The following is a 20068-nucleotide window of genomic DNA, read 5'->3' on the forward strand; positions in this document are numbered from 1 at the left end:
TAATTTATCCTTAACTTCTGCAGGGATTGAAAGTGACTGGCTGTGTCTATTATTTGGTCCGAGAGGAGTGAAGCCTTCAGGATAAGCACGAGGCCAAAGTTTATAGCTTGAAACTCTTTGCAGTAGATGCAGGGTTAAGATCGTTCTAAAAACCGACATCTTGGCTTATGAAACAAATATTCCTCGCCAAGAAGACAAAGGGTATTTTGTGCAGTGATTTGAATATTGACCCAAGCTGCAGAAGTTTCCATTATCTGAGTGTCCCAAGTATTTGACAGTGTTTCTTGAACTCACTTAACTCACTCACATGCCAATTTCCTAGGAATTCAGTATGAAGCCCAAGATGACCTTGAAACTCTTCATCTACTGCCTCAACATACCACCAAAGTGTTGGGATATAAACGTGAGTGCAACGTGGGGAGGAAGGGAAGAAGGAAGGACAGAAAGGAAGGAAGGAAAGAGAAAGAAAGAAAGAAAGCAAGAAAGAAGGAAAGAGTAAAGAAGGAAAGAAGAATGAAGGAGGAAGGAAGAATTTCGAAGGACAAAAGAACGAAAAGTATCCCGCACTCCCTCCACCCTCCCTCCCCCCTCCCTCCCTCCCCCCCCCCTCGCCTCCCTCCTTCCCTTTCCTTATTCTTTTAGCTTTTGCCTAGAAAGTGTAGATTGCTTCGCTAACTAGGGTTTCCATTAGGGAGCTTTGGGGCGGAGTCGCTGCTGTAGGAGTATTTAGGGCTGGCCCAGCCCTCATATCCCGCCCCATCTCCCCAAGGGGAGGCCGAGGGCGGTGAACAAGTTGCTTCCCTGCGCTCTGCTCCCATTAGCTCTGGGCACACGCGCCGCACACGCTGGTTGGCTGCCCGGCCGTTTCCCTAGCGACGCGTGCTGCTGTGGTTCCGCAACTCTCTTGGAGTTTGGAGTCGGTCTGGGAGCCAGCCCTCCCGGTACGAACTTCAACTGCATGGACTGTAAATCCTAGATCCTGAAAGCCCGGAGCCCCGTGGTGACTTCAAAGCCTGCTAAACTCTGCGGCCCGTGATGAACTATAGGACACTTGGTATACTCCTGCTGTCTACTAGGCGTGCACGTGCCCTTGCTGTTTATCCCGCTTAACGTGCCTGGTGCTGTCTACCCCTGCAGTGTACCTACCGAAAGCGCCCGGGCTGAATACTCTGTCGCCTGTGTCCCTGCTGGGTGTTCAGCGTGGACGCTGCGCTGCGGTGTGCTCGCTGTGGATGTGCCAGCTCTTGGGCGTGAGGCGTCTGCAGGTGTGTCAGCTGGAGACGGGCGGAACCACGAGCGCGCTGACTTTGCCCCTGTAGCCTCTGTTCTCAGCGGGCGGGTCTGCAGCGCCCAGATACCCGGAGAATCCAGACTCAGCAGCTCCTTTCTCTCCCGGACGAGGACGTGCTATCATGAGGAACACGAGCAAGGAGGTGCAGAGTACCTCTCACCGCTATGCTCCCTGCGGTGAGTAAGGATGGATGGGAGGGATGGGGTGATAAAGTAGGAAGGGTAGGTGCCTCGACTCTTTCTGTTTCGGTGCTAGGATTGAAACCAGGACTTTTACATGCTAGGCAACAGTGCTACCTCCCTTTTCAGTGCAGGCGCTCATTGAAATTCATTTTGTAGCAAGTTAACTCTCCTAACTCTCCTATCTTGACCCCGGCTGTTGACTGGGAAAGTTTCATTTTTGACAGCATCCACCAGGTATATCACTGACTTCCTAGCTTTCCTAATTTAGGCCCCAACCAAGACAAACGTCTCCCGCTTTCAGCATCTGGATCCTGGAAAGCTGAATTCATTGAAGGTTCTTGGGTTGTGCGCATCAGTTTTGAAGCCGAATAGGGAAGGAAGACATTTCCTGACGCTGACATCGTTTTTCTCTTGTTTTTCCTCTGTGTCTAGAGAAGGGTTGGGGACAGAAGAGAGTAAAGAGGGCCTGGTGTTCATCTGGGAGGGAACAGCCGGAGCCGTCTCATCTGGAGAGAAGAGAGTGTGACCTTTCCCCAACCTCTATATGTATGCTAGCCCACGTCATTGTTGGTGAAAGTCAACCGAGAACTGGGGTGGGCTGGAAACAGTTCATACCCCGTCCCAGGCTCTGTAACCTTACTGTGACTTCTCCGTGTCCTAGGAAGTGTGAACCATGCTATAGACCCTCGGTGCCAGGTGTATTCGGCAAAGCCATTGTACACTGACACATGTAACTTATAGCACCCCACCAGAAATCATCACCCCATTTTAGAGAGCAGGGAAATGAGGCATTGCAAGTTGGAAGTAAGCTGCTCTTGGAATAAGTACACCCGCCAAAATGGCTTTTCTCTGAGACCATACAACCTAACAAGAGCAGCCTGTGCCCCTATGGGTGTATATGTGTATGTATCTATAACGTTACCTGTAGTTTAGAGGCCAGAAATTGGGCAATTTATAGTTTGGCCCACTCTCTCTTATTGCCTCTGTTTCCTTATTTGGAAAATAAATGAAAATAAGGGCACAGCATTAAATGGGCAAACTGTACAGAGAAAAGCAGTCAGCCAGTGGTTGATCTGGTGTCACATGGGTACAAATAATCTTTAGTGATAAATGTTAAAAAGATACTTCTGTGTCCCCTTTAACTCCTATATGCGTGTGCTGGGTGGCAGTGGTTTGTCCTTACTGATGGGACCCAAGATCTCTGAGCTGCCTCTGTGTGCACGTTCACAAATGCCTTAGTGTGCTCAGCACCTATCCAAAGCTCGCAGTAATGAGATGGCAGAAAATACCCTGTTCTCTGTGGATTAATTAGTAATCGAGAGAGAGAGACAGAGACAGAGACAGAGAGAGAGAGAGAGAGAGAGAGAGAGAGAGAGAGAGGCAAGAACCAAATGGCTTTCCTTTAAAAGAAGAAACAAGGAGCTGAGCTGAATTCTGACTCTTAATTCTCTGGAATCCTATGTCCAAATCTTTGAAACTAGATCATGCTGATTCAGCTAATAAGCATTCTTTAGACATTTAAAGCTTCCAGGTAAAATAGCCTTCCCTTTTAGGCAGCAAGCCCAACTTTAGTTCTAAGAAAAAAACTGGTAGCGTGTCCACTTAGCTTCAGAGAACAGCGACTTCTTGCTTCTGTGTTTATTCTAGCTTATTCAGTGCTGTTTCCCTGTGCCCTGACTCTGAGAGCAGCATGACCAATCAGCTACCCACCTGTGAAAGGGGAGTGATCTCTTGTACGCATTGGCTCACTAGCTTGTGGGGCCCATTAGTACAGAATCTGCAGGGCAGGCTGGAGAGCAGGGGAAGAGCTGAGGCTGCAGATCAAGTTCAAAGTCCTTCTGGAGGCAGAAGCCCCGCTTCTTGAGTTTTTTTTTTTTTTTTTTTTTTTTTTTTTTTTTTAGATGCCACTGAACAAAGGGGACTCGGTCTGTTGTAAGGATCATCTGCTTTATTCTAAGTCCTCTGATGTAAGTGTAAGTGATAGTTCCCATCCTAAAAATACGTTCACAAAAGCAACAGGGGTAGTACCTGTACAGAGTCTGGATACTGTGACGGAGTCAGGTAGACCCTGAAGTTTGCTATCACTCTTGCCACAAAGGACCACTCTCTGTGTTTGACTCTGAATGCCATGAGTCTGGCAGATGCCATGAAACACAGCCAGCATCCACAACACAGAATTTTTTTTTTATTTTTTTTTTTTTTTCTGTTCCCAAGTCTTTGTTTCCCAACTTTTCCATTGATGGGATGATATTTTTTTACTTCTTTGTATTTTGGCATCTGGTTCATTTCTGACGCAGACTTAACCTAAAGTGCCTACCGTTGGTATGCCCTGTTTCTCCCCCATCTGTATGTGTGTAGTGTGTAGTGTGTGTGTGTGTGTGTGATTATATATCAGCACTAGTAACCTCAGGACTTTGAGATTCTGCTAATCCATCTGTCCTTTGAGAGAAGTTCATACTCTGGTACTGAATGTCTCCGGAGAGTCTTATGAGTGGTTCCATGTCCACTTGGTGGATCTCCTCTGTAGGCTATCAGCTCAAGGTCTAGAGAGTGTCTTCATGCTCAACTCCTCCCCTTTTCTGCGGAGGACTGATGCCACCCTGGGGAGGAAGGAGGAGCAAGCTGCCTACACTCCTTTCCTTGCTCCATATGAATTGTCCCATAGTTCCCTCCTTAGGATAGAAGTCACACAGTCTACACCCACCATTTCCCCTCTGTCCTTCCCCGGAAAGAGCTTTGAAGTCTTGGGCTTGAGGAGGTTTTGTATAAAGGTGATTCCTCCAGCCTAGTGAATGGGACATAAGGTTGTCCGGCTGCTGGAGGGTGTAGGAGGCAGATGTTAGCTTCCCACACAGCTGTTAAGCAAGTGAAGCTTCCTGGGCCACACCCTGGCCTACTTCCTTCTGCTCTTGTAAAAGTGACAAACAAGTTTGATCAGATTGTGTGTCTGTGACAGAATTGAAATATTAGTGTTTTAATATGTGAATCAACTATCAAATCCTGGCCCAGTATCTGGTTTATCCATAATGATTTAAATGATACAAATGATTTAGTATTTATTCAAGTCTGCATGTCACCCAACATTACCAGAAATATGGCTAAACATTTTTCTGGGGTATGGAGGGCAAGAGGGGGAGAGGGAGGGAAGAAGACAGACATAAGGGTTTTGGCTAGCTTCTAGAATTAATAAAACAATGAAAGAGGCTTTGGGAGGAGGGCAGGGGGGCAGGAAGGAGGTGATGTTCTTTCTATTTGCTTCAGTGACTGATGTAGTTGGGGACTTTGGAAAATTAGTTGTCTTCTAGGTTGCTCTGGTGGTGTCCTGATTTGTCACACGTGGTCCAGAGCTGGCAATTTTTTTCCTTGTTTGTGTGCTCTGTGCTATGTACTGCCTGGCACATATGTGATACGCACACAGTAAAACTGTCAGGCAGTAGAGGGCCTCCTGTCCCCCATCCCATCTAACTACGTGCTGGTCTCCCTCCTGTCCAGATTGGTACTACCACCTACCTGTGAAGCGCTCTGAGAAGGCTGTGGGTGCCCCACCCGCATCCCAGATTCCGGGGCTCAGTGACTTGGGAGACACCCCAAATGGAAACATGCCCCGTGCTCGGAGATACTGGATAAAAGAAACAGACTCGGAGTATGTGAAACTGGCCAAGCAAGGTGGCAGACCTGGTAAGCCCTGTGAACTGCGTGGCTCTGTGAGCCGAGACAAGGGTGTTTCTGAACTTGTGCACATGAACTGTGGTAACTGTGGTAACTCTATGCTTTGTTCAAGCCTTTGGAAACTTGGGCTCGTTGAGAGCATTGGTAAGTATAGTCTTCGTTGAAAATCAACTTTTGTAGAAGCACACAAAAAAGACATTTTGAGTTTAATTAAAAAAAATCACTGATCAGAGGTTAAGGGACAAATGTCTCAACTAGGCTTTGGAGCACCCAGTACTGAGAGAGACTAACATGTTTCTATCTTCCCTCTGGCTGTCCCTGTCCCTACACTGAATATCATAGGTGAAATAGAGGCCAAGCCTATGTTTGAGCGTTCCAAACCTAGACAATACCACTTGACTGACTCAGCCAGGAGCAGATGGGGTGCAGCATTCAGGCAACCTTTTCTTAGATCCACTTCGTTGCTCTTGGTTCAAGAGACTAGCAAAAACTCAGACAGAGGTCATCAGTGACACAGTGACTGTCTTCTCTGTGCTGTGATTATGTGAGGACTAGCTTCTGTGAGCAGTGGTAAAGAGACAGAGGGTGAAGAGGCAAACCTGCCCTCAAACAGGGCGGAGATCTGTGGCAATTCTGATGCCAATGGGAGTCATGGGAGAGAAGGAAAAAGATATGGAGCAGGCAGGATATGCATGGAGAGTCTGGGTTAGGACTGTAGAGAAATTCCCATCATTCCTTCAATTTGTCTGTAAGTCTGAAAATCTTAACAGCAAGAAGTTTTTAATGTTTAAAATGAAAAGTTAAAGATTTCTCACCGAGAGGAGTAAAGTCAGTACCCTTTCCGCTGCTACCATGCTATGGGTATTGGGCATTATTTTACTTCTGGGATTACCTAGCAAAACCAGTTCTTGCCACTCACTGCCCTTGGACACCAGTGGACGGGAGGGAGAGGAGGGATGAGAGGAAGGAAGTCACTGGGGAGAGAGGAGCCAATTGAGAAGGGACCTGTGCTGCCTACCTTCCTGAGTAGCCGCAAAGTCATGGATGCATCCCTCTGGGACTTCCCATCTGGGAGCCTGGAGGGAGCAGCGTCTCTATGGAACAGCGCTGCGGGTGGAGCAGACCCACAGTTGGGGACCAAGCTGGTCAGACTGCTACAGGATGGAGAGGAGCCTGGAGGTAGCTGAAGGCTGAGGAGCATTGCGCACAGCCCCTGGAGATCTCGGAAGTGGAGAGATGAACCCCTGATGGGGTGCTGATGGCAACTGGCACAGATGCCAGCTCAGGACCAGAGCTTTGCGCACACTCAAGAGGAGAGGGCATGAGAGGTGGAGGGTGCATGCGGGATGTCTGTCTGAGGACCAAGCAGGACACTCAACTCTCAGCCTGTGTAGAGGCCACCCTAGAGAAGGTGTCCCAGCTCCCAGTGTGCAGTGTCGGTAATGCCACCTGTCCTGTGGGCAGCAGGAACACATGTAACCGTGTCCCTTTTCTCTTTGAGATTTGCTGAAGCACCTTGCCCCTGGGACCAGAAAGGGCTCTCCAGTAGCCTACTCCCTGCCAGAGTGGTATATCCACCACAGCAAGCCTCCGACAGCCCACCAGCGACAGTAAGTATCTCTAAGTCTCCCACATTTTTGTCTCTCTCCAAATATGCATAAAATATTGGTGCCAGAAAAATAGTTTAGCAGCCTGCCAAGTCTACCGAGCTGAGTTCAATTCCCCAGAATTGCACATTGTAGAAGTCAAAAGCTGACACCTTCATTTTATCCTCTGATTCCCGCGTGCTTACCGTGGAATGTGTGAGGCCAAATAAATAGAAACTTAATAGAAACAAGTTTGACAAATGTCAGTTTGAATTGGAACATTACAACTATCTCATTGGCAGAAAGTGTGTGCCATGGCAGCCCTGAGTACTAGTGCATGGAATCACCAACGCTTGGAGAGATGTAGCCTAAGCTGGCAGGAAACTAGAGCCAAGGAGACACAGAGCCGTGTCACCTCAGGGTGGGGTTCTTTTGGCCACTTACTAGCTAGTAGTTTTAGGTTTTTATTCATTCTTCCCTGGGCCCTGACCATGTTTGCCCATCACAGAGCTGCCTGCGCCAAAGTTTTCTTCTCACTGTGGATGACAAGTCCTACATGCAACTAGAAACGCACCCAGCTCTCAGACTCTAAGACAATCATAGACCTGGAGAGCCATGGGCCCCTTCACCCTGTCACATTATCTAATGATTGTTACTTGTAGCTGTGCCAACTTGACCCTTCAAATGCCTCTCTAGGTCTGAGAGGATGTATAAAAACTGATTCTAGGATTTATTTTTCTGCTTTTTAGAGACTTGCCTTTTGTTTTCTTCCTTCCTTCCTTCCTTCCTTCCTTCCTTCCTTTCTTTCTTTCTCTTTATTTCTTTCTGGTTTTTATAGACAGGGCTTCTCCGTAGCTTTGGAACCTGGAACTGGCTCTTGTAGACCAGGCTGGCCTCAAACTCACAGAGATCCGCCTGCCTCTGCCTCCCAAATGCTGGAATTAAAGGCCTGTGCCACCACCACCTGGCTTTTTTTATGTTTTTTTCCTGAAAGATTGGACCAACACAGACATCTTTCCATGCTGCTGGGCAGTAGGCAGTGTCACTTGACTGTCCCCAGGCACCCTGTTGGGGGTTTATTTTGTTTTGTTTTTTGTCTTTAGGATCCTGGCTTTTCCTGCTTTGTTTTTGTATTTTTATTAAAAGGTGTGATATTTTATATTTTAAATGGATCACAGGCTGCTTGGAACCTCAGAATTTGAGGCCCAGTCTGACCTCAAACTCAAGATCCTTCTGCCTCTGTCTTCCAAGTGCTGAAGTAAGAAGTGGCCACCACTATCCTGGCTTTGTTTTTACTTTTAACACATAAAATTAAAGAACACATTATGCTTGTACATGCTTGTGGCAAGTGAATATTAAACTCCTACCATTTTTCAGAATGAATAGTTTGTAGGCTAGACTTGTGGTACAAAACAGTTTTGTTTCGCCATGGCTGTCCTGGAAATCACTTTGTAGACCAGGCTAATCTCGAACTCAGAGATATGCCTGTCTTCTTTTGCCTCCTGGTTGCTGGGATTAAAGGAATGTGCCACCACCACCTGCAGGTTTAATTCTAACAGTAGAGAGGCAGAATTTCTGTGAGGTCAAAGCTGAGATCAAGCCTAGCCTGGTTTACATACCGAGCTCCCGGCCAGTCAGGGATACATAATGAAACCCTGTGTCTGTTGTTGTTTGTTTTTGTTTGTTTGTTTTTGCTTTTTTTAAGAGTTTGTGCTAAGTTCAGAAAAGAAAGGGAATCAGGTGGGGAGATCAGGAACAGGCAAAGAAGGACAGGCAACCCTGGAGTGGACACTTTCCAGTGTAGCCTGTGGGAAGACCAGTTGGATGCTTCTGCACCCACATGAAAACTGGCCATCTCACGGAGCAGCAAGTGGTTATTAGCGTAGATGTTGTTAAACGGTAAATGTTTTGTGGGCACTTATCTCGTTGAAGGGAACAAAGTAGTAAATGCTAGTCTCCAAGAAATAATTATAATTTATCTGTTTTATACGCTCATACTTTAGAATGCCACCCTATGATTTCTTTTGTTGTTTTGAGGATCCTGGGGGCTAGCTCAGGGAGGGGCCGATGTGTTTATTCAGTAGGAAGAGGAACAGGCCTACCTTTGTTTTCCAGGAAGATGGGGAAGTGGAGAGATGATGAACAAGAGGGTTGGGAAAAAGGGGCGTGGAGAAGAGTTGGTAGGTAGGGAGGAGATGAAAGAGAAGAGAGAGGATAGAGGGAGAAAGAGAGGAGAGAAGAATAAAAAGAAAGAGTGGAGAGAGCATGAATTGGGGCCAGGTGCCAGGCTGTCACTTGTCCTGTGTGTCCTTGCAGAGTCCCCGTGGTCTCCATGCCCGATTACATGGTGTATGAAGAATTCAACCCTGGTCAGGCCAACGGCAGCTATGAGTCCAGACGAGGCCCCTTTGACTTTGACATGAAAACCGTTTGGCAAAGAGAGGCCGAGGAACTTGAAGATGTGAAGAGAAAGGTAACCATGCTGGCCAGAGGGCGTCTCCTGCGTCTGCTTTGCTTCTGCAACTCCGAGAATAATTAAGGGAGTTGCTCCTTAGCTGCTGCCGCCTACTCAGGCCGCCTGCAGTCTTGGTCCAGCCCTCCCTCTGTGCTCTGAGCTCTGTCTTTGGAACTACTAAGAGGCAAACAGCCACATTTTCTTTCATGTTTTTTTCCCGTGTATGTTTTCCTTATAGGTAAGATTGCTTTTTGTCCTCTGGCGTCTAACCAGTTAATGGTTATCATGCAGAAAACCTGGCTTACCACTTCCTATCTGACATATAGAGCAAGGATGTGTTTATATGTGTTCAACGTCCTGCTCCTGGATTTATTTAAGTCCAAATTACCCACAGTGCTCCTCGCTGATAAAGGAAGGGAGGAGGAAGCATTTTCTTCTGCAGAGATGCCCAGTGGTGTTTTGGCTGTGAGGTCATAACTGGACTACAAGGTGAAGCCTTTGCAGAGGACCCGACCTGTCTGAGCGTCTAGGAATCCCAGAAGCAAGTCATGATCAGCAGATGGGTTGTGAGTTCTACACCTGTACTCTTCCTAGAGCCCACGAGAGCATAGCCAGGGCCATGCCAAGCGCTCTACACTTCCACTAACCCTGTCTCAAAAAACCAAAAAAAAAAAAAAAAGGAAATGAATTTTTGTACTCAAGACATCAAACATCAAAATTCCTGAGTGAAGTGTAGCATTTATACTTAAAATAGCAGTGGTGTTTTGAGACTGAGACTGAGAGTAGGCACCATTGTCATTTGAACAGCAAGGGGACCAGTGTGTCTTGGACACATTAGGCCTAGCTTCTCAGTGTTTTCGGGGGAAAGGGGATCCCCTCATGTGGGGACTTGGTAGTTGAATATCAAGATAGCACCAGTTGGCTGCCCTGTTTGGTGTTTGTTCTTCAAGCTGCCCTGGCGCCCAGTTGTGATTCAGGCTTTGGGTCACTGCTGTAAGTCCTGCTAAAGGACTCTACTAAGGACCAGGCCTGTTTCCTGATGATGTATATGTAAGTGGCTGACTATATAGAATCTTGAGCAATACATGGACGGCTTGGCTGTTAACCAGGGTTCCAGCGCATAGCCTGAGAAAATTTACAAAGCAAACAATGCTGTAGCATTGTAAAACCTGACTTCATATAGTAATCACTCACACAGGGTTCTGCTGACTGCAGAAATACCTGAAGCCAGACTGTCCTCCACCTTCTCAATGCTAAGGAAGGAGGAAGTTAGGATTGCAGACACCAGCACTGACTGTACACTAACCGAAGGTGTTATGCAACTCAGGAAGAGTCATATGGGGGGGGGTGGTCCTGAAGGCCCCGGGGAAGTGCTGCTCATCACCACTGGGCACAAAGCTCCCCTAAATGTCTATTCTGCAGAACTGGGGGACTTTTCCTCCGCTCAAATCTTACAAAACATCTGGGCACCGACAAGGTACGGGCCTTACTGTGAGAATCATTTCAATATTTGACTATTGTCCTAGACTTTGGCGTGCCACCCTACCCTATCTGTCACATTGCCACAGGTTCTCCTGCCTCTCAGAGACCTGCCTTCTCTGTCCTAGCAAAGAATGGAACACCCATCGAATCCTCGGCTCTTGCCCTCCCCATCACTCAGCCTGCTGTAGACTCTGACCTGTCTGTCCTTAGGACAGAGGTATCACTATTCTAAATGGTGATTGGGGGATACTCATTCTACATTTCATCTGAAGCCATTTACACAGAGCCCAGTTCGCCTGTCACTCAATACTGACCTTTTGACAAATGCATACCTCGTGAAAGCACCATAGACACTGAGCTGCAGAGCAGTTCTGTCGCCTCTCAGATGTCTCAGCCCCTTTGTCGCCAAACCCTCCTAATTTCCATCTCTAGCAGTCTCTGATCTCTTTCAAGTCCTGTGACTGTTAAATTTTTGCCATCCTGACACAAGCTAAGGTTATCTGAAAGAAACTTCAAGTAAGAAAATGTCTCCATCAGATTGGCCTGTAGGCAAAAGTCTGTGGAACATTTTCTTGATGACTGGATGACATGGGAGGGCCCAGACTATGGTGGGAGGTGCCAGGCCTGGGAGGGTGGTCCTGGGTTGTATAAGATTGCAGGCTGAGCAAGCCATAGAGATCAGCAGAAGACAATTTTCTCCACCGTCTCTGCTTTAGTTCCTTGAGTTCTTGTCCTGGTGTCCCTCCAAAATAGAGTGTGACCTGAGAATCATAAAATAAAGTTGCTTTTGGTCATGGTGTTTGTCAGCAACAAACCCTAACTAGAATAAGTCTTAGCGCATTTTCCCTTCTGTAAATGGCGATTTCTCTGTCCTGTCCCATCCCGCAGCAGTTTCTAAATACTCACTCAGAGGCTTAATATTAATTACAAACTGTTCGACCTATATATAGTTCAGACTTATTACTAACTAACTCTTACACTTAAATTAACCCATTTCTATTCATCTATGTATTGCCACATGGCTGTGGCATTACTGGTCTGTTGGCATCTTGCTTTTTGGGCGGCTGGCTCACATCTCTCTAGATTCCACCCTTCTTTCTCCCTGTGTTCAGTTTGACTTTCCTGCCTAGTTATAGTTTGCCTTGCCATAGGCCAAAGCTGCTTTATCATCAACCAATGAGCACAACATATATTCACAACGTACAGCAGGGTTATCCCACAGCACCTTCTAGACTCTCAAAACAGTGTCATCAAGCTAGTGCTTACAGTCCCTTTAGCCTACGTCTGCCATTTGGTACCATGTGTCAGAACCCTTGACCTTTTTATTGTTGAATAATCTTCTTAGACCAGGTACCGCTTGTTTATTCATTCCTTTGTTGGTGGGTATTCATTTTGTTTCCAGTTCTTGGTGACTCTCACAAAGCTCACCATACTTACATTTCCATTTTATATGGGCTGGTAGATCCCTCCGTCCAGCCAGACCCCTCAGAATATCAGTTATCCCCAACACTTACTGATTGTCCTCCTCCTGAGCAGGGGACCTCTTTACTATAACACAGCGACTGTTTTTGAAGCACATTTTGTCCCCTCTAGAAGTCATCCTGATGAAGTAGTGGTTATTTCATTTTATTTTATTGTAACAGCCTGTGGCCATACTGAAAGTCCAGGACTGGTATCTTTGCTGCTCTTGGAATCCATTCTTCTACCCTAACTTAGAGCTTTGATTTTCTTCACACAGGTGAAACTGCCAGCCATTAACTCCAAAAATCCCAGCAAAGTGGGGACCCCAGTTAGCCACAAAGACCTTGAAGGAAGCAGGCTGTCACTGCCTCCTATGTAAGTGTCCCCCTTGTAAGAATGAGTGCTGTTTGGATGATGGTTTTCTGTCCTCCACCCGGGTGGCAACTGTGAGTTGATGGCACCCACTGCCCTGCCCAGCTCTATCCAGAGACAGGTTTGCAACGGTAGCGCCTGCCCGCCGAACCCACAGAGCCCTGCCCAGCTCTATCCAGAGACAGGTTTGCAACGGTAGCGCCTGCCCGCCGTACCCACAGAGCCCTGCCCAGCCTGGCCGGAGAACCTGGTTGCACTTTTGCTCCTTCTTCAGCTCGGGTTTTTCCTTTATGGCCCCATGCCCGGTCTCCTGCAGCCTGTTCGCGGCATAGGTCGTGGTCTGTGGCCACTAGCCTGCTCAAGCACTCCGTCCTGAAACTTCCTGTCGTCAAAGCCTGAGCACGGGGAGGGGAGCGGGGTGGGGGGTCTCAAACTTGAATACAGGTGCTCTGTCTGATGCTGCATTCATCCAGGGACTCCCTTGGGATACTGACACCTGTTGGTCTTCCAGCTGAAGAGAGAAATCCTGGGGGGGTCCCTGTGTCACCTTATTTGCCAGAAGTCTAGTTAGGAGAAAACAGACGCCATGAATTGCTGAATGAGTCTTCCAAACAATCCCATTCATGACACTGGGACAGATGGGGAGGGACTCACCAGGAAAATCCTCAATGAGGTGATTCATAAGTCCAAAACTTGTGGCTTGGGAGGTGACAAGAGTGTGCTTGTCACCCGCCTGACTGGAAGGCTCACACTACCGCCCTATTGCTCTTCAGCGTTAATTATGATAGGACCTGTGAGCTGAAGCAGGCAACAGATGACAGAAGGCAGAGCTATGCAGTGAGTGGACAGCAGGAAGGGTTATTAAGACAGGAACAGCTATCCTAACTAGTCCCGTGTTAGCACAGGGGCAGGGCTCTAGGACCTCTTGTGTAATACTGGTGTTCTGACTAAATTTTAATTGGATAATAAGATTAAAAAGGGTTGGGAAACTCGGCTAAGAATGCTATCACTCATGTACAGGGATGTACTGGGACCATTTTTTTTTGTTTGAAATGGGGAAAGAGACTGGTAGATGGGAGACACAGAGAGAGAGAGACAGAAACAGAGAGGGGGAAAGGGGAGAGAGGGGGCAGAGCTCAGTACCAGCATTCCTTCACAAGTTAAGTTTTCGGAACACTGCTTCTATATTTGCCTTTTAAATCAATCTCGGCACTCAAGTTTAACATTTCCACGTGTCTCTTTAAGGCCCGGTCACAAGAGCAGCTCGCCAACCAACTTTTCCAAACTCATCAGCAATGGCTACAAGGACGAGTGGTTACAGCAGCAGAGAGCCGAGTCTGAAAAGAGGACCCCAAAGACGTCCCGAGCATCCTTGTCCACTCGGGCCACAAAGGACTCTGAAAGTACTGAGGACACAGAGACGCCCCAAGATCCAGAGGCCCCTGAAGAATCCGAGAAAGCTCCAGGTAAGGGTCATGCGTGGAAATGCGTACCATTGAGGGCGGTAGGTGATTGTCTTATCTCCTCATGTATCTCCTAGGGAGATATGCCGATTAAAGCTCAAACTCCAAGAAGGCTTAGGGCATGGGGCAGGCATGTGGGTTGTGTGTACTTAGACTTCTTTCTTTTCATTCATGTGGGAGAACAAGAAGCTATGACTTATGGGGCCTCATGTTTTTACTATAGTTATCAAAAATCTTGATACTCCATTTGGTACAGCAAAGTGTAAATCACAGTATCAGTTTGAGTCTTCCAAATGGGAAGAGTTCTCACAAGACACTGCCATTGTCCCTCATGAGCTTTTCCTTTGATACCCTTTACGGGATGCCTTCTTGTCCTTGGGAAGCCCCAGTTCAGGCATTCCATTTCTCTGATACCAGCGTTTCTTAAACTGAATAATTTAGGATGTCCAAAATACAACGCTAGTATTTGTATTTTCTTTAGCATCTCCAGAATTAGTCCAATTTGCTTGTTTGCATCTCCGGAGACTTACCGAGGAGTGTGTTCAGTTTCTGTCACTGATGATTATCGACAACTTTGTTCTGAAAAAAATTATCTTTATTCAGAGGATTTGCTGCTTTGAGTAGTGAGAGAGAAGGCTGTTGGGGGGGGGTGCTCAAAAACATTTAAAATGCTGTGGTATTGGTCTGTGAGCAGAGCTCTGTATGGCTTTCCATGTTAAGTGTGACCTGCTAATCAGTCTCCATCCTTACAGAGATGGCCAACTGGTGGAAAGGGGCCCTCTTGAATGTTACAGAGCCAATAGTTTTATGCCTCATTGCTCCTTGAAGCAGAATAGCCTTCTTTCTCGTTCTTTGAGTACGGATTATCTTTTTAAATTTATGTTTATTACTTTTAATTGTGCGTGTGTGCGTGTGTGTGTGTGTGTGTGTGTGTGATATTTGTTTTCTTCTATTCATCCTCTCACGGGTCTTTAGGCTGAGATCCTCTCTTGGTTGAACAGAGGACTAAGGATTGCCTCTTGACCTCCTGGTTGCAGTTCTTTGGGAGACGTACCCAAGAGTGAGAAGATCTTCGTGACGTTTTCTCTATGCTGTGCTCATGCACACGTTCTTGCTAACAGTGCTCTGTGGTTCTGTTTCCTTACATCCTTGCCAGTAGTATTTTTAATCTTCAGATTTATTTCTTTAACGTGTATGAGTGTTTTATCTGCATGTATGTTCGTGTAGCACATGCATGCCTGGGGCCTGCACTCGAATCCCTACTGCCTATCTTTGTTGTTGCGTTTCATGTTATTTTGAGACGGGATCTCACTATGTAAATCAATGTGGCTTAGAACTCCCCATGTTTCCAAAGTCGGCCTCAGACTTGTGGCAATCCTCCTGCTTCAGACGTCAAGGGCTAGGGTGACAGGCATGAGTTACCAGGCCCAGCTCCTTTGCCCATTTCTAAAACCCAGTTTCCTTTCTTGCTAAGTTACTTGAGCTCTCTATGTATTTTAGATACTAATCCCTTACCAGAAATGCAGTTTCAAAGTGCTTTCTCTTATTCTGTGCATTGCGTTTTTATTTTGCTGATTTCTCCTTTTGCTTGTTAGTTTGATACAATCTCATTTATCTATTTTGCTTGTGGTGTTTGTGTTTTGGTAATATAAACATCTATATATAAACATATAATATTTATATATAACACATAGCTCAGTATTTTGTATGTAACATAGTATTTATATACCATATATTTATATATAACACACATATAAACATCTATACATGTTTATATATATTATAGATATGTATATATGTATTATACATAAACATCTCTGGGGTCAGGAGAGATGATCTAGAGCAGTGACTTTCAACCTTCCTAACGCTGCGACCCTTTACTACAGTTCCTTCTGTTGTGGTGACCCCCAACCATATGATTATCTTCATTGCTACTTCATAACTATAATTTCGATTCTGTTATGAATCGTAATGTAAATATCCACTCCTGTGGAAGTGACGATCCACAGGTTAAGAAATGCTTACTTAGAGGTCAAGTGCTTATGGTTACGGCCAAGAAGCCAAGTTCAGCCGCAGCACCCACATGGTGCAGCTAACAGGTGGCTACCGACATCTCCAGTCCTAAAGGACTCAACTGGCTTCCCTAGGCACCTGCTCTCACGTAGCAAACATATGCTCATGAAGCCACACATGCACATGCACATAAGGAAAAGCAATAATGATAAATAAAACACATCTTTTAAAAAGGAAAGGAACTGATACCAGCACCAACATTGGAAGATTTCCCCTTTAATTTCTCTAGGAGCTTTGTAGTGGCAGGTCTTTGGCTTAGGCCTTTAGTCTCTACTTGGGTATGTTGTGTGAGCCGAAATTTGATTTTTATATTTTGATTATGTGTACTCATTTTCCAATAACATTTTGTGAAAAATCTGTTATTTCCTACTATGTAGTCTCTCTCTCTCTACCTTTGTTGAAAAGCAAGTTTTAGTCTGTAGATTGATTTAGTGGCTCTAGCCTATCCCATTGTTCTGTGAGTCTGATTTTATGTCTTGTCATGTGCAGATTATGTCATAAACATGTCAGAATCAATTGACTAATAACACATCCACACTTAACAACCACACACACGAGTAACAATGGGTTTGTTGGCAGCCATTTGCCAAGAAGTCCTGTCTCCCTTGATGCTTGAGGCAAACACAAGTTCTTTCATTCCAGGCCTCACTAACTCTCCAAGCACACGTCACACATCCCCAAATAAGTCTCCATATATGCATATATGCAGGCCAAGGTGCAGCAACAGAGGGGATAAGAAGCCACAGCAGAGTTCAAGGAGCCCTTAGGAGGCAACTGGAGACAAGCCAAGAGCTGGCAGGGCTGCAGAGGGATCAGGTAGTGAGCCATGCTGCTGAGTCAAGCCTCAGGGGGCTAGGCAAGCTGCAGAAGTGAAATGTGGAACCGTGAGGCTACAGAGCGAAAGGTCAGGACAGGTGCAGATGGACGAGTGGTGGATGAAGGGACAGCCGGTCTAGAAGAGCGACTCATGCACAAACAGCAATCCAGGTAGGCTATGCGGCCCGTGGGGAAGAGGCTGTGCTGAGGCCCTAGGGACAGTTCGCAGCTTGTTGGTTTTTGATGTGTCCTCTGAGTGGCCAGATGACAAGTTGGAGGTAGCAGTAGCCATTGTGGTGTTATTTGTCCCTTATTTCGAAGGTCTAAGTGCCTTTTCCTCAGTCGGGTGTGTTCAGCAAATTCTTTGGCCTGCTTTTATTGATCGGATTTTAATCTGCCCTTGTGTTTATGGGGTCACAGATTACATTAATGAGTGTACAGGGTAATTGCCCTTTTACTATTAGCAATAAGCTATTCACTATTCTCTGCTTCTGTGGGTGGTGCCGGACAGATGCTGGTGTTTCGTGTAGGCCGGCGCACAGGGTCATCCTGCGTCTGTGTACTCCCTCGAAAGGTACTCAGTTGCTGCCTTTCAAATCGAGCCCTTCAAGACAAGGCAGATTTCTGAGAAACCGCGATTTTGTCTACAATGTGGAGCAGCTCAGAGCAGACCCAGCTTGACCGCAGCATGCCGGTTCCCAGACCTTTCTATCCCGGAGTCATCTCACAGATGAATGGATTCAGCCTCCTTATTCATTTTGATCTGGGCACACTTTGTACTCATGGTTCAGTAGGATCTCTGTTTACAGGAGTGTGTATAGGAGCGTCTAGCCTGCCCACCTTGTTACTGCCCTCGGTATTCCATGGGTAGCACTACAATGTGCCTTTTCTTTCCGATTTGCCTTTTCTGCTTTAGTTACAGATTTTCCATCTCCTTCCCTTTAAAAATACTTAAAAACAAAATCTCCATTTTGTTAATCTTTCCCCTTGTGTCATTCATTGGTCTTTATTTTTGTCTGATATTATTTTCTTCTTCCACCTATAGTTTTAGATCATTATTTTTAAGGACCCCCAACTTAATATGTGCATGCAGTACATACACAGGCTCACCCACATAAACTGTAGTTTAGTATTCTGCATTTTATCCTTAAGTAAATAAAAATGACCTCACCATCAGTATACACATAAGATCTAACCGAGGGATAGCACTTGACACTGGTGTAAACTTATTAACTTTCTGGAAAAAGGTCATTGCAAGTCTTATCCAATCCAGGTGTTCTAATGGAATCCACATTTTTACGGGCAACAGGTCCTACTTAATCACACACAAAGAAATGTTTTGTCATCAAACTCATAAACAGAGCACACTGTTGTTGTAGGGATGGGCCTGCTTGTCCGTCCCAGCCGCCCGGCTAGCTTAGCCCCCAAATAACCACACAGAAACTGTATTCATCAAAACACTGCTTGGCCCATTATCTCTAGTTTCCTATTGGCTAACTCTTGTATCTTAATTTAATCCATTTCTATTAGTTTGTATATCGCCTCATGGCAGTGGCTTACAGGAAAAGATTCTAACCAGCATCTGTCTCAGGTGGAGGATCCATGGTTTCTCCCTGATTCTGCTTTCTTCCTCTCCGAATTCAGTTCTGTCTTCTCCACCTACCTAAGTTTTGCTATAACAGGCCAAGCCAGTTTCTTTATTCATTAACCAATGAAAGCAACATATAGACAAAAGGACCTCCTATACAACACTGTTCTTGAGGATGGGGGGGTGAAGGGGCTGAGGACCTGCTGCATGGGAAGTAGGTGTCACCACTGAAAACCCCGGCTCCTTCCCTCACCAATATGGTACTGCTAACACCACATTTCTTTCCACCATTGATCATGGTTGCTCCTCTGTCCATCACAGTTTACACTTTATAAACAATGATTAAAGCAGATGGTGCCTTCTCCCTCCCTACCTGAAAACCCTCCCCTCAGAGTTATAACTTTCTGGAAATGAATTTACTCAAAGCTTCTGGTAATTAATATTTCTTTCCTTCAACCAGACCAGGTTGTTGCTACTTTAACATGATCTTTTCCAGACATTCTTGATGTGTTGACATAAAACCTGTGGCTGTTAGGTCACAGGTTCAGTTACAGACTCTGACAAGGGGCCCAGTTAGAGAGGGGGTGTGAAACTTGGGGGCAGAAAGACAGATACCACACAGAGAACTCTCTCTAGCCACACTGCTGAGTTCTGTTCTGTGCTTCGGAAGCAGTTCTGCATCACAGGCAGGCAGGACTTGGATACGAAAGTATGGTGCTTGCTTTAGTGCCAAAGTGGAGCCTTGTTTCCCAACCATGATTTGTGCTGCAAGGTAGGAGTGCAAATTCATTTTTTATAGACTTTTGCGTTAATGCTTAGGAATAGGAGCAGAAATATGTTTGTTATAGATATTTGTTATATACTTTTCAATTAATAAGTTAAAATTTTAAGTGTATTAAAAATGTGGCCTCATCTTATTTGCATTGCAGATGCAGAAGGATCTCCTTCAGAACCGGCGCCAGCAGAGGTCGAATAAGCCTGGATATGCCCTCTAGGACAACCTTTTTAGTTGCTATCTGTAGCGTGACAATGGACAGCTATATTTACAGGCTCCTGTTCTATTTTATTAATGTAAAGTCTTTTGAAGCAACTTGCCTTGGGTATAGTTGGGATCACTTGGGTATAGTTGAGATAGCAAACATGGGGTAAGTGTGGGCTTTTGTTTCTTGCATTTCTCGGGATGGCCTTGCTGACCTGCTGATTTTTGGGACCAGAGTCTTCCTGAAGCAGACCTCTAACATCCTGTCTGCCCCACTGCTCTAAGACTTGAAAGAGAGGAGACTCACAAGTTGCAGCCTTTTCCCTTATTTGGTCCCATAATCTTTATAGAAACAATTTCCCACTACACAGAAATCACTAATTTCAGAGCCGTGTTACATAATTTGCTGTAACAATATTATATTATGCTTTGAAGTTTAAAGCATTACAGATAAAACATTGTAACATTAGTTTATTATTTTTGTTAATAGATTGGGTGCAAATTGAAGCCCAGAAATATTGAACATTTGTTGTTTTATATCCTTTAGGTTAAAAAATATATTTAATCTCAATTAGGCTATTTTATTAGGTTCACAAAAACATTCTGGTAATCAGACTCAATGCTCTTGTTTTATAAATTTTGTTGTTTCTA

General features: G+C 45.6%; 1 protein-coding gene across 1 annotated transcript; it reads left to right on the forward strand.

The window, feature by feature from the left end:
* Positions 1–1412: 1412 nt before the first annotated feature.
* Positions 1413–19414, forward strand: C1H7orf57 (chromosome 1 C7orf57 homolog). Its single transcript, XM_038317745.1, has 7 exons — positions 1413–1467; positions 4966–5151; positions 6644–6752; positions 9045–9201; positions 12404–12501; positions 13744–13964; positions 19368–19414. The coding sequence occupies exons 1-7, from the start codon at positions 1413–1415 to the stop codon at positions 19412–19414; spliced, it is 873 nt and encodes a 290-aa protein (XP_038173673.1).
* The last annotated feature ends 654 nt before the right edge of the window (positions 19415–20068 follow it).

Source organism: Arvicola amphibius, chromosome 1, assembly GCF_903992535.2.
Source record: "Arvicola amphibius chromosome 1, mArvAmp1.2, whole genome shotgun sequence".
Classification (NCBI taxonomy): Eukaryota; Metazoa; Chordata; class Mammalia; order Rodentia; family Cricetidae; genus Arvicola; species Arvicola amphibius.